General features: G+C 45.7%; 1 protein-coding gene across 1 annotated transcript in view; it reads right to left on the bottom strand.

Annotated features, from left to right (window-relative positions):
* tanc2b (tetratricopeptide repeat, ankyrin repeat and coiled-coil containing 2b) overlaps window positions 1–14,879 on the bottom strand; it is a 71,070-nt gene extending 56,191 nt beyond the window's left edge. The window contains exons 1-4 of the mRNA XM_083634576.1: window positions 14,804–14,879; window positions 14,266–14,414; window positions 4,317–4,488; window positions 3,157–3,405 (exon numbers count right to left, since the gene is read on the bottom strand). Coding sequence (XP_083490702.1) covers window positions 3,157–3,405; window positions 4,317–4,488; window positions 14,266–14,414; window positions 14,804–14,834 — 601 coding nt within the window. The 5' untranslated portion in view covers window positions 14,835–14,879. The remainder of the gene's footprint in view (window positions 1–3,156; window positions 3,406–4,316; window positions 4,489–14,265; window positions 14,415–14,803) is intronic.
* Window positions 14,880–15,120: the final 241 nt, after the last annotated feature.

Below are 15,120 nucleotides of genomic sequence, written 5' to 3'. Positions count from 1 at the left end.
AGAGGGATACCCACTGTCAAGATGGTTTCTCCTCCCATCATCTCAAGCTCTTCCAACACACAGGGCCTCATTAGGTCATAGCCTCATTCCTCCTCCTTCTTTCCTTCCCCTGTCGTCTTCTGCTCTGCCTCCATATCTCTCTCTCTCTCGTCCATCTCTCTCCCTCTCTCATCAATCCCTCTCTCCTTTTCTCTCTCTCTCTCTCTTCCAACATCAAAGCAGGCCTCTCTGTGACTCTGGGGGATAGAAACAGTTAATGCCAGGGGGCGGGGCTTTGATGTTCCACTGCCGTGTGAGCCCAGCCAATCCTCAGCCTCCCATCCCTGCATCATCTATCATTCTTTGTGGAGGAAAGGCAGAGGGAGAGAGAACGAGATAGGAGAGAGAGAGAGAGAGAGAGAGAGAGAGGGCGAGAGAGAGCGAGAGACTGCCAGGGACAAATCTAAATGCCTTCATAAAAAATCACCTCTAATTTTTTATCCTCCTCTCCCTCCCCTACCTCACTCGCTTTGTGTGTGTGTGCACGCGTGCGTATGTGCGCGCGCGTGTGTGTGTGTGTGTGTGTGTGTGTGTGTCTTATCTGCAGGTGATGTTATTTCTTTTAAGCGGTCTCCAGCTAACTCAGTCTCCTTTGAAGGCCTGCTTATTGAGGGGAGGAGATTGAGGCTGAATGTAATCTGTGGCTGTGCTGCCAGACAGCCGGAGTGTCAAACAGCAGAACATGACCAGCATAAAGAGAAGGTCATAGCTGCAGTGACGCGCCTCCTCAGGCGTATCACAGCGCTTAGCCAAATAGACACGCACGCACAAATACATACGCACTTTGCAGGAGGGAGTGGGAGGAGCACATAATAGAGCTCATCTTCGAGAACAGCCACTCTGACCATGAGAACAATAATGCAATCAGGCCCATTAGGATTCCCTCAATTCCCTCAGTTATGAATCTGACATTTATTTTTCTGATGTGTTTACCATTACTTTTGGGAGCCTATTTGAGGCGAGCCATAGTCTACAATTAGACACACTAATCGATGAGACCTCTTAACTTAAAGCAATACAAAGGCCAGTTGTCTCATGTGATGTTCTTTGGTCTGTGTTCCTCTGCCACAGCCATTTCCCTGACTGCAGTGTTCTGCTATGTGCTTTGAATCCATACCACCAGAGAGCTGTGATGTGAGAGTTGCACAAAATACCACCGCCCATTTACAGCCATCCAAAATGGCAAGATAATTGGATGGACTTTTGAAAACAATAGCTCTTCCTTGCAGAAAATGTGAAAATTAAGAACCTAAATTGCGTCACAGGAGTCACACAAGTGAAGAGACAGGGAATCAGTGTCCATAAGGTCATGTAGGAAGAAAGCAAACAGGGAGAGAGAGTAAAGAGGGCGTTAGTAGCAGCAGAGGAGACAGACAGAGTAAAGAGGGAGTTAATAGCAGCAGAGGAGACAGAGAGAGTAAAGAGGGAGTTAGTAGCAGCAGAGGAGACAGAGAGAGAGAGTAAAGAGGGAGTTAGTAGCAGCAGAGGAGACAGAGAGAGTAAAGAGGGAGTTAGTAGCAGCAGAGGAGACAGAGAGAGTAAAGAGGGAGTTAGTAGCAGCAGAGGAGACAGAGAGAGTAAAGAGGAAGTTAGTAGCAGCAGAGGAGACAGAGAGAGTAAAGAGGAAGTTAGTAGCAGCAGAGGAGACAGAGAGAGAGAGTAAAGAGGGAGTTAGTAGCAGCAGAGGAGACAGAGAGAGTAAAGAGGGAGTTAGTAGCAGCAGAGGAGACAGAGAGAGAGAGTAAAGAGGGAGTTAGTAGCAGCAGAGGAGACAGAGAGAGTAAAGAGGGAGTTAGTAGCAGCAGAGGAGACAGAGAGAGTAAAGAGGGAGTTAGTAGCAGCAGAGGAGACAGAGAGAGTAAAGAGGGAGTTAGTAGCAGCAGAGGAGACAGAGAGAGAGAGTAAAGAGGGAGTTAGTAGCAGCAGAGGAGACAGAGAGAGTAAAGAGGCAGTTAGTAGCAGCAGAGGAGACAGAGAGAGTAAAGAGGGAGTTAGTAGCAGCAGAGGAGACAGAGAGAGTAAATAGGGAGTTAGTAGCTGCAGAGGAGACAGAGAGAGTAAAGAGGGAGTTAGTAGCAGCAGAGGAGACAGAGAGAGTAAAGAGGGAGTTAGTAGCAGCAGAGGAGACAGAGAGAGAGTGAGTAAAGAGGGAGTTAGTAGCAGCAGAGGAGACAGAGAGAGTAAAGAGGGAGTTAGTAGCAGCAGAGGAGACAGAGAGAGTAAAGAGGCAGTTAGTAGCAGCAGAGGAGACAGAGAGAGTAAAGAGGGAGTTAGTAGCAGCAGAGGAGACAGAGAGAGAGAGTAAAGAGGGAGTTAGTAGCAGCAGAGGAGACAGAGAGAGAGAGTAAAGAGGGAGTTAGTAGCAGCAGAGGAGACAGAGAGAGTAAAGAGGGAGTTAGTAGCAGTAGAGGAGACAGAGAGAGAGAGAGTAAAGAGGGAGTTAGTAGCAGCAGAGGAGACAGAGAGAGAGTAAAGAGGGAGTTAGTAGCAGCAGAGGAGACAGAGAGAGTAAAGAGGGAGTTAGTAGCAGCAGAGGAGACAGAGAGAGAGAGAGTAAAGAGGGAGTTAGTAGCAGCAGAGGAGACAGAGAGAGAGAGAGAGTAAAGAGGGAGTTAGTAGCAGCAGAGGAGACAGAGAGAGAGTAAAGAGGGAGTTAGGAGCAGCAGAGGAGAGAGAGAGAGTAAAGAGGGAGTTAGTAGCAGCAGAGGAGACAGAGAGAGAGAGTAAAGAGGGAGTTAGTAGCAGCAGAGGAGACAGAGAGAGTAAAGAGGGAGTTAGTAGCAGCAGAGGAGAGAGAGAGAGTAAAGAGGGAGTTAGTAGCAGCAGAGGAGACAGAGAGAGAGAGTAAAGAGGGAGTTAGTAGCAGCAGAGGAGACAGAGAGAGTAAAGAGGGAGTTAGTAGCAGCAGAGGAGACAGAGAGAGTAAAGAGGGAGTTAGTAGCAGCAGAGGAGACAGAAATAGGGCTTAGTACAACTACACATTAAGAGTTCAATCCAATTTTGGCAGAAAGGTACAGAATAGCTCGACAAAGTGTGTGTGTGTGTGTGTGTGTGTGTGTGTGTGTGTGTGTGTGTGTGTGTGTGTGTGTGTGTGTGGGGGCGATGGGGGAGACTCACCAGCCACAGAGTTAGGGCGGGGCATGAGGTACAGGGGGATGGAGTGGGCGGAGTGGGAGGACATGCTCTCCAGGTTGCGCTCGGGGATTTTGTTGAGGCTGTAGGTGGAGGCGGTCATGTTCTCGTCCACCCGGTACAGGAACGAGTCCATGCCAGATTTCTGGGACTGCCACAGCTTCAGGTTGCCGCGGGAGCCCTCGCCATATTTGCCGCCTCGCTCCATGTTCTCCGAGTAGCTGGTCAGGGTGGCTGCAACAAGCAACAAGCACACAGTAGCTGGTCAGGGTGGCTGCAACAAGCAACACGCACACAGCAGCTCGTTGGGGTGGCTGCAGCAGCAACACGCACACAGCAGCTTGTTGGGGTGGCTGCAGCAGCAACACGCACACAGCAGCTCGTTGGGGTGTGGCAAAGAGGGGAGGATTTGAAGAATGCAGACCTGCCTCATTGTTGTGATGCTGCATGCATGCTGCATGTATGTAACTCACCTAAAGTTAACTTTCAAACGTCATGTGTCTACTTTTAGGGCACAGACAAGTCTGGCACCAAGCAGCTACATCACAATCCTTTGAACCCTCATACGAGTCCCTCTGGCAGCCTGACAGCTAGATGTGACCGGGCCTCTGGCATCAGAGCTCCTAGGCTTTGGAACAAACTGTCTGAGGAGCGTAGGCGTTGACTCATTCCGTTAATTTGCTTCTTAAAACTCACTTTTATAGACTTGCTTTTATTTTGGCTTCTTGTTTTGCTTTTCACTTTTACTGCTATAAATCTACTTTTACATCTTTGTTTTCACAATCTAGCATTCCCCGAGCTCCGATGCAGAAATAATTATATACTGTATATATATTATGTATATATATACTTGTACCATGAAGTGACAATAAAGTACTGTCTACTGTCATATTAAAAAAACACCAAAATATATGGTCCAATGGTGGATTGTATTGTATTCTAATGACCATTGTCAACCAAGTTTGCGCCCGCCGCCCGCATTCTCCAATAAACATGAATATGGTCATGTGTGTTCTACATGCACACAGTACTGTACATGTATGTGTTAGAATTGTTACTGTGCCTAGAGTATGTTCTGTGTGTTCTACATGCATATGGTACATGTATGTGTTAGAATTGTTACTGTGTCTAGGTGGTGGTCTCACCTATGATCCCGCTGTCCCTGCTCTCCAGGGTGGAGGTGGGACTGGTGACGGAGCCGTAGGCACAGGCCTGGCCGGGCATGGTGGGGGGCAGGGTGGAGCAGGGGCTGCCTGCAGGTGGGGAGGCAGTGCTGCTGGTGAGGGTGGAGCAGGGGCTGATCCTCTGGTTCTGACCCTGGGAGGCACGGAAACAAACATTTTAAATGCGTTGTTTTGTCCCAACTTTTCCATCAGCGCACGCTGGTGTAAATGTACAATGCCTGAGCATTTGACGTCTGAGCCATTTACAATAGAAAAATGCCACACAAAAGCTCAAACTCCAGCTGCGATACCCACACAGTGAGTACAGTCAGAGAGTCTCCACCACACATATACCAACCTATGATAACTAACCCTTGTATTTGTATAGCATTTACCTGAAACATAGCTTACAAAGGGCTTCACAAATAAGATAAATAAAAGACTCAAAAACAAGGTTACATAACAGAAGCAGAGGACAGCAGCAAGCTACACACACACACACACACGTCACACACACACACACACACACACGGGTGGGAATTACATGGAGGCCATGGCCTCCTCCCTCTGGCCGTGATGCCCTGAGATTCCTAAGGCCACCTTGGCAGTGCCCTGCTAGCAGCCTGCTACTGTCAAGTTGCTTGAGAAGCATCAGTGGTCTCAGTTCACTGTAGCCCGCCCTATGCAAAGGATGTGTCATTGGCTCTACCAATTTTAACCAATTGATACCTGATGCAGCATTTGCGTGTATATCCCTCATTTGTGTGTGTATCCCTTTAAGACCGCGGTTCACGGTCTTAAAGGGATACACACACAAATGCTGCATCAGGTATCAATGGGTTAACACGCATTTCAGAAACATCGCTCTTCACGATGTCAATAGAGTAATGGTCTTTGTGCCCTGGCATGTGGTCTTTGTGCCCTCAAGAAATTGCGACACAGAAGGACAGATGGCCTTGCCCCTAAAATGACCAAATTCCCACCCTGACACATACACACACACACACACACACAAACTCAACGACTATTACTGTGGCAAACTCAACAACATCAATAGCACCTGCAAGTTGCACTTGTAGTAAACTACAATGTCTTTACAAAATGTACTTTTCAGCAAGTTTCTTTGAGCACAGGTAAGGAGTGCGAGGGAATACGTTTGCCTTCATCTCTACAGTAGCAGCACACTTGCAAAGACAAAGAGATAGCAGAGGCTACATATCAGGGATGTGAGGCAAACCGCAATCCCCTAGTGGAAACAAACAGAAGTGTGGCATTTCCAAAAACAAGTTCAACCCCTGTACACATTATGGCGATGACGTATAGGCCTTCCTGAATACGAGAGGGGGTTGTAGGAGATGTGTGAGAATTGATTAGATTGTTTACGTTAATTAGATACGGCTCAATAAAGAACATTATTTGGAGGGATTGATTTTCTGTAGAGCTGTAGGCTACATCACCATAATGAATTTTGATGGTGCACAAGATGGGTGTGAAGTGTCTCGCCCTCGCTGACGGAGCTCAATTTGCCTCGTGATCGTTCATGGCGCTGTGTGGCAATAGCAAGTGAATCAAACTGTGAAATCACACATCGTGCTATATCCAGTTGTTGCTCGCTTCCCTTCAGTGGCTGGTGGCTGTGGCAGCGTTGTTCGGGCACCCTGCAGTGACCTTCTTCTGTGTGGGGCTCAGGTCGGGAGAAAAACACACCACAGGGGACAAAAACACTGTGCTGCGTGCAATTTGCTGCTGTGTGCAGCACACTCACACACACGCAAACGCGCGCACACACACACACACACACACACACACACACACACACACACACACACTCAAAATACATGCATGCACCATAGATATGGACAAGACACACACATCCTCATCAGTCCCAGTTGGCCTTGGCGTGAACACTTGAGCCCCTTTTATAGATTGGCCCAAAAAGCCACTAATATCCACAAACTAAGGGATTTTTCTTTGGTGTAAACGTGACAAGGCGGGCGGTGACAGCCAAACCACATGGCTATTTATTGGATCAGCTGTTAATGGCACGTGATATAAATAGCACAGCCGCTGGGAATGGTCATTTAACGACGTCAGTGCTTCCCACAGGCTAATTGCTTTAAAGTCCCTGGAAACGAAAATCCACAAAAACCTTCTAACTATTACATTTAGGGTCTTATGTGAGTAATTGTGTGCCTCAGAAAGTAGTAGGGGTGGGGGAAAAAATCGATACACCACAGTATCGCGATATTTTGCCTGACGATATTGTATCGATATTTGGACGCCAAGTATCGATATTGCAAAAAAAAAAAAATGCAGGCCATGCCAGGCCACCGGGCTACTATAAACTTTAGTTCCAAGGCCAGCAGTAAACAAACGGTAGCATATTTTCATTTTGTTTTAACAGTAACAGTTTTGTCATAACAGTCATTTACAAATTCCCCAGTACTGAATGGGCTGCACAAAATGTTTTGTGTAAGTGAAGTGAAGTTGCAAAAACTACATAAGTACAGTAGTCCACACACACATCCAGTTAAGGTGGACTGTAAGTAGACTGTAACAAACAGTTCAGTTTGTCAGGTGCATGCAACTATGACATGACTTTATGAAAGTTGTTGGTCTGTCTACTTGACAATGTTGCTCCAATATAATGGTTGAAGTCAGATGTACAGACTGAAAAATTGTTCTTATATAAACCAGATGTTGACAAAGTTTTCCTTTGGGGACATCATTTGCAGTTGAAAAAGTAAGAAATCGCAATATATCGAAATATCGCAATATTCAATATACCGCAATATCGATATATCGCAATATCGAAAATATCGCAGTATCGCAATACTATCGTATCGTGACTCAAGTATCGTTTCAGTATCGTATCGTGGGCATCTGGTGATTCCCACCCCTAGAAAGTAGTTTACATTACTTTCAACCCTAACCCCAAAAATCGACACTTTTCTACAAGGTCTGGATTTCCATTTCCTCATTGAAGAGAGCGGTGCGCGCGGTGCTAAAATGCATGATCTTATCACATCATAAGATTTAATCGAATCACACACACGCATGCACGCGCGCGCGCGCGCACACACACACACACACAGTAGCGCTGTGCACTCGCAGCGGCAGAGATCTCTTCCTCTCTGTCAGCGCCGAGCAACACGCGAACACACACACACACTCCATCTCTCTTTCCTTCTCTCTCTCCTCTCTCTCTCACCGTTTCCCTCTCTCTCGGAGGAGACCTGCTGCAGACGGGACACGCCCACACAGTCCGCGGGAGAAAATACACTCTAAAATCGAATTGATTCTCATGACTTTTGCCATGACTGTCAAACCTAAATTCATATACTTTGCGACGTTCATCATCGTTCAAATTTGGCTGGTGGCTTGTTAACATAGGTTCCTGTGATGTGATGAACTCAAAATGATAAATAATAAAAAAAAAAATATTCTGGTTTCCAGGGACTTTAAAGTCGAGCTGAACCCAAAAATGAATTTTATTTTATTTTAGTTCAAATACCTGGGTATGCAGTGCACCTATTTAATAATGTATGCCAGTTTAGTTTTTCACATCAAAAGTTCATTTTTCAAGATTACATTCATAACAGTAATCGTTACCTGACGTCACCTAGGCTAGTACTATCAAATTTCTACCCCATTTCAACCAATCATATCACGACATGGCAGCTGTCAATCAAATCTTCATTTCAGGATAATTTTCTCTTCCAAATAAAGGAGAAAATGGCGGCTAGTGCCTGTCATCTGACAGAATTCCTATCCCATAAACTAACTACTAACTTGGCCAATTGTATGGAACATACTAAATAAATCAAACGGTAATGTCTGAGAATGCAAAGAAATGTAACTGGCTCATTAAAACACGCATTCCAGGAATATTGTATTTACCGCAATAGCGATAATGGTGCGCGCCTGAGAGCCTGGTTGTCAGGGGTCGCCCCTTGGAGATTCCAGGCGGACGGGCAGCACCCATGCATCGGATTGTCCGCTCGTTCCACACAGAAGTAGCTGGCTGCCTGGTACTCGGCGGATCCCACTCGCGTAGCACGACAACACGCTGAATCCCACTCGATTTTGGGGTGGAACACGCCAGGATTGGCCAATGCCAAAGCCAGTCCCCAGAATTGTCAAATCAAATCATCAACATGCTACTATGACCCGCCTCTCAACCTGTCATCTCAGACAAGTTATTATTATTAGACAAGTTATCAGTAAGTTTTCAGTCTCCGACCCACGCGCCACTACGGGTTCAGTTTGACTTTAAATTGTCTTTACATTGTGTCCAATGGAACCCAAATGACAGAATATGCCAAGAGAAAAAAGAAAAAAAAACTCTCTCCTAGGATGAGACGACTTTCCAACATCGAGCGTCAATAATGTAAGAAGTAGGTCTTCCACTTTAGGGCTTTCAAAATAAAATCCGTATTGTAGAGTTAACCTTAATATTCATTTTGAGCAATGCTTTACAGCCACAGTTTCACTCCATCCAACAGGGTCAGAAATTAGCGGGGGCTCGGGGCAAAATGCCTGTAAAAAACAAAAAGTAAAATTCCCCATTGTAACTGGGATGACAGGGCTTTAAATGCAGCCGTAAAATAAAGGATGAACTTTCTGTATTTTAACGTTACTTGGAAATGGCTAGCTAGGCACCAGTACCTGCACAACCCCTACCCCCTCCTACTACTAGCATTATGTACCTCAGTGACAGGCAGCACAAGCTAGTTGACTAGCTAACATTAACATGGAGTGTTTTTTAATACACAAAGCACCCACTGAGTCACGACTAGAAACACTAGTCTCTCAAGCTGGACTGTCTCTTCTACATTCTGCAAATGCACCATAAACAATCTGTAATTCATGCCCACAGAACATGGACACAGGAAGTTGGGGGGGGGGGGGGGGGGGGGGGGGGGGGAGGGGGGGGGGGGGGGGGCGACGACACATCAGACCAGAGGAAGTTCGAACCGATGCAGGCGATTGGAGAAACACGAGCGGATCATTAGGGACATTAGGGACTGCTCACTTGTTAATTCTGCCTATGTCAATATGATCTGTTCAAAATAAGTTCTGTGACGATTGATTTCAACATGTTGAATCGGCCGGGAAAACCGCCAACCAGCCTCCGTCAACGCTGACTAGATCAAACGGTGCGCGACATAATGCAAATACTAGAGCGACTGATGACCAGACATGGCCGGCGGCCGACTGTCAGGGGCTCAAGTCTCGAGGGAATGAATGTAAGTCTATGTCCCAATAAGTGACGGTGATCTGATATGCAATGCGTGTGTGTGTGTGTGTGTGTGTGTGTGTGTGTGTGTGAGAGAGAGAGAGATTGGGTGAGTGAGTGTATGCGAAGAGAGAGTGAGAGAGATTAAGTCAGGCCCTCTTTTGAGTCTTTTGACTCATTGCTGTCCAGGAGCCACTAAACTGCCATATCCACAGGAGCTTGACCCCAATACAAACAAAGCCACACACAAAGCTCTATGTCCACCCACACAAAGCTCTATGTCCACCCACAGCAGCTCTATCTGTTGGGCTAATGAACCCCGCCTGGTGGTGCTCTGGGGGATTGGATTCAACTTGGAGCGTTTCCTCTATTCAGGGAGCGAGTGAGCGAGTAGGAGGCAATTAAGCGCACTCTCTGAGAGTTAAGGTCACCTTGTTCCCTCAGCTGGCCAGGGCTTGCAGCAGAGACACCAGCTACTGCAGGAATTCAGCCACGCCAAAAGCAAGATGGCAGCACTCGGGGCGTTTGATAGATAGATACCGAGACATGAAAACACGCTCTAGTGGGGAAAGGCCTCATCCCATGCTCATCCCAAACATGCATTTTTAGATCACTGATAAACCAAAGTCTTCATAGGAGACAGAAGTGGGGCTCAGGCCCAAACTAATCCAAGCCACATATTTTTGTTGCTAAACCAATTCTCAACCTACATTTTTTATTTCCCAAAGTGTCTTTGATCAATGTGGCTGTCTCTGCTGTCACCTGACTGTAAATAGTGTGAAGAATTAATAACTTGGATATGCTGACGTAGGCATCAAGAGGGACTGCTAGCATCTCTAGCGATCACTTGCGAGCTAGCAGCCCCCTGCAAGTGCCCAGATGGCCTGTGTATCTATTATTACTCTCTCTCGTGCTGCCTGCTAACATGTTAGTCTGTGTATCTATTATTACTGTCTCTCGTGCTGCCTGTTACATTACATTACGTCATTTGGCAGACGCTTTTATCCAAAGTGACTTACAATAACACATTTTTGTCAGCAATAGAGCAACCAACTATGGAGCACAGTCTATGACAACTACAAATTCTGAAGCAACAGTGGTAAGTTTAGTTTAGGTTAGTATTTTCTTTTTTTTTAGAAAGAGAAAGAAGTTAGATCAAGAAGGGCCCAGATGGAGCCTGAAAAGGTGAGTGTTTAGTCTTTTCCGAAAGATCGGCAGTGATTCAGCTGTCCTGACCGAAGGTGGAAGCTCGTTCCACCATTGAGGTGCCAGGGATGAGAAGAGTCGAGATCGGGATGAGCGACTTTTGAGCCCCCGTAGCGAAGGAGGGGTGAGGCGACCTGCACTGGTGGAGGAGCGAAGGGAGCGCTAAGAGGTTTGGAACCTGACCATAGATTGCAGGTACAGGGGAGCTGACTGGTGTACTGCCCTGTAGGCCAGTACCAGTGTCTTGAATTTGATGCGAGCTGAGATGGGAAGCCAGAGGAGGTCCTGGAAGAGGGGAGTGACATGAGAGAATTTGGGTTGGTTGAATACCAGACGGGCTGCAGCGTTATGAATGAGCTGAAGCGGTCGGATGTCGGTGGCAGGTAGGCCGGCCAGGAGCACGTTGCAGTAGTCCAGGCGAGAGATGATAAGTGACTGGACCAGGAGTTGACCTGTTAGCATGTTAGCCTGTGTATCTATTATTACCGTCTCTCGTGCTGCCTGCTAACATGTTAGCCTGTGTGTCTATTATTACTGTCTCTCGTGCTGCCTGCTAACATGTTAGCCTGTGTGTCTATTATTACTGTCTCTCGTGCTACCTGTTAGCATGTTAGCCTGTTTATCTATTATTACTGTCTCTCGTGCTGCCTGCTAACATGTTAGCCTGTGTATCTATTATTACTGTCTCTCGTGCTGCCTGCTAACATGTTAGCCTGTGTGTCTATTATTACTGTCTCTCGTTCTGCCTGCTAACATGTTAGCCTGTGTGTCTATTATTACTGTCTCTCGTGCTACCTGTTAGCATGTTAGCCTGTGTATCTATTATTACTGTCTCTCGTGCTGCCTGCTAACATGTTAGCCTGTGTGTCCATTATTACTGTCTCTCGTTCTGCCTGCTAACATGTTAGCCTGTGTATCTATTATTACTGTCTCTCGTGCTGCCTGCTAACATGTTAGCCTGTGTATCTATTATTACTGTCTCTCGTGCTGCCTGCTAACATGTTAGCCTGTGTATCTATTATTACTGTCTCTCGTGCTGCCTGCTAACATGTTAGCCTGTGTGTCTATTATTACATGCATCCCATCTAAGCAAAAAAAAATTACAACAAAAGTCCACTCTCTTATCTCTTAATAGGTGGCCTCTTGCGGAAACTCCCTGTCCGTTTTGGTGGTGGTTAATAAAGTACATCAAACCATTTTTAATAGGGAGGACGGTATTTGGAAAAGTAATAAGTTTGTACTGTGGGAACATGACGCAGCAGTAGGGTGCTAGCATGACTCACATCTCTAAAAGGAGCTGCTCGAATAAAGCTCTCTCACTCAAAACACCCCCACTGGTCATCAAGCATGGTCAGTGCATCAGTCTACTCGCTGATCCAGGCTGCTTTAGTGCAGACCCATACGGGCTTTGCCTTCAATGCCTCAGCAACAGGTCCGCCCCTCTGCCTTCCTATCTGTGTCTCTCCGCCACCGCTGTTTTTCCCCCCGTTCGGCAAATTCATACCTGTCAAATCAAGTTAGGTGGAGGAAACAGGGCATCTGCTGCCGAGCTTAGAGCAGGCCTGTTGTGCCAAGAGCTGTTTGAGGCGGAACTGCCAAAGACACAAATACTGTAGAAAGCTTTCAGCAGTGCAGAGAAATGTGAAGCTTAACCCGCTGCATGTCAGCGCAAGAAGAATGCTGGCAATAAGCAAAGTTTAAGCTACACAGAGTATTGGTTATATAAAAAATCTGAATTAGATGGGCAGACATTTAATGCTCAGCGCCGACACACAGAGGGATTCTGAATCCAAAACACTTTTGTGTTTGAAGGCAATTTACTGAGCTGTCTTTTGATCTCGCTATCCTGATTTCCAAAGATCTGTCAAAGCAGAGACGGATATTAAGAAGATAGCTGTCAAAAGCACAGTAGATCAAATCAGATGACGGCTGTGTTTGTTCAAGTTTCAAATTGCAAATCTCTAAAAATCAAAAATGTGTCAAATTGACAAATACCGTAAGAAAATATGATTCGGGTGAACCATGTCAACAGCATGAAAGGGGTTAATGCATACAGGTTCTCTGACAACAACCATTCATCTAAGGCAGGGGTTCCCAAACTTTTCAGACCAAGTAGCACGTACTAACCAAATTTCCCGGGGACCACTTCTCTCTGCCGACTTACATAGCTAACTCATGTTCTCATAATTATATAACAACCATAATAAACCGAGACGTGACAGAAAATACGATATTTACAGTGTGAAGGACGTATGCCCCATTTACGCCTGTTTTGGCCAGTTCCAGGACTCTACTCGGATCTGAATATCTTCTAGGGGGATCAGAATGAAACCAACCAAAGTTATTTGGGTGAGTAAAACATCATATTTTAAGCTGGAAATAAGGTCTGGGGTATAAAAAACAGGAATTCTCCTTTAAGAGGGGAAAAAAATATACGATACAATTGTACGCTAAGGATTTTGTTTACCATCTGAAAGCATTAGTTCTGCCTGCATTGTTGCTACTTGGTGCTTGTCTACAAAAAATGCAAATTGAACTTGCTTGATTAACCAATACTGTGTGGAGGGCCACATATACAGTGCACTCCTCTTATAGTGATCACCTTGGGGCGGGTCAAATTGATCATTATAAGCGGAAGATCATTATAACAGATTTTTTTAAATTTTTCTTTAATTATCATGCAGATTACCATCTAATTGACATTTGTATTTGTATGTATTACATGAATACAGTACATATAAAGTAAAGGAATGTTATTGACTTTAGAAATCCATACAGTAAGTTAGGCCTTCAGTGTAGACCGAGACGCCGCCATCGCTCCACAGACAGACATGCGAGTATCATTCACTACTGTATCACTACTGTATCACTACTGTATCTCCTTGGCTCATTTTTGGCAGTTTGTAAGTCAAAACATAATACAATTACTGTAGTAAAAAAAAAATCCATTGTTCTCAGGTGGGAGAAGGCCAAAAATGTTCACTGTAAGCGGAGTATTGATCACTATAAGTGAACTATTTAAACAGTATGTGTATAGGAATGATTCGGGACCAATGCTTTTTGATCAATATAAGCGGTTGATCACTATAAGGGGATTCCACTGTATTATATATAATATATATATATAATATATATATATATATAATATATATTTTGAGAGACAAGCCGAGGGCCACTTAAAATCAGTCCGCGGGCCGCAATTGCTCCCGCGGGCCGGACTTTTGGACATGCCTGATATAGTGACACCATAAGATTCAAATATTTTTGGCCTCATCATTCAGGCTCTTTGTCTATAAAAAAAAGGAAAAAAGAAAAAAGTGAAATGTTGAATTCTGTAGGGGGGTTAAAAGCTTCAAGATTTTTTTATTTTTTACAGCTTCAAACACATTTAAAACTCACAATCAGCGATTACATCATCAAAGCAGATTTTTGGATGTGATGAAATGTCTTTTCTGATGATGTGCGCTGCATTAGTGAGCCCGTTACCTGTCTCGCCTCGGGTTCTTCCATGGTGTACTGGGGCCCGGCTGGCCCCTCGCTCACTTTGTCTCCCAGAAGGAAGCCCAGGCGCGTCATCAATGTGTTGGCTGCCTCATCCACCGAGGGAGGGGGGCCCAGCTCCTGGCTCGACTCCCCTGCAGAGGCAGAGAGACAGAAGGAACGAGGTGTGTGGGGAGAGAGAGAGAGAGATTGCGGGGGAGGGAGAAAAGAGAGAGAGAGAGAGGGAGGCGCAGAAGATGAGAGGAAAAAGAGAGAAAAAAGAGAATGAAGTATGTGTGTCAGTGGTGGGCAGACTCAGAACAACATGTTCATGTTCACACACACAAAAAAGTCCTTGAAAAGAATTAAACTCAAAAGGAGTCCACCTCGGAAACCAAAAACGCCTCCAGGTCCACCATCATTTCCCCCCTCCTCCCCCCATTACCTGAAAATGTCAAGCATGTCCATGTTAAATTTGCTTTGCATGAACCCAGAAAAGCCCGGGTACAGGAACAGGATATACCTGGAACATGAAGCGCACTACCTGAGGTTTCCCGGAGCTCTGCACCGTGCATTACACATTCCACAACGACTGGCAAAAAGACCGCACAACTACCCTCCACAAAGATCCTCTCTCACCCACTACACAGATCCTGACGCACCACTCATCAGCGATGCACACTGCACTGTGCTCGTGTGAGGTAAGGAGATACGCCCTTCACCTGTGTGTGTGACTGTATGAGAGAGAGAGAGAGAGAGAGAGACAGAGAGAGAGAATGGGCGTGTATCTATCTCACTATCCTGTTTACAGACACTCCTAGCTCTACGGAGAGAGAAAAAAACTGCCAAGGTAAGCCTACA

This window comes from Poromitra crassiceps (assembly GCF_964638095.1).
Source record: "Poromitra crassiceps genome assembly, chromosome: 4".
NCBI classification, from domain to species: domain Eukaryota; kingdom Metazoa; phylum Chordata; class Actinopteri; order Beryciformes; family Melamphaidae; genus Poromitra; species Poromitra crassiceps.
The sequence above is the reverse complement of the archived record's forward strand: the minus strand, read 5'-3'. Positions and strand labels throughout refer to the sequence as shown.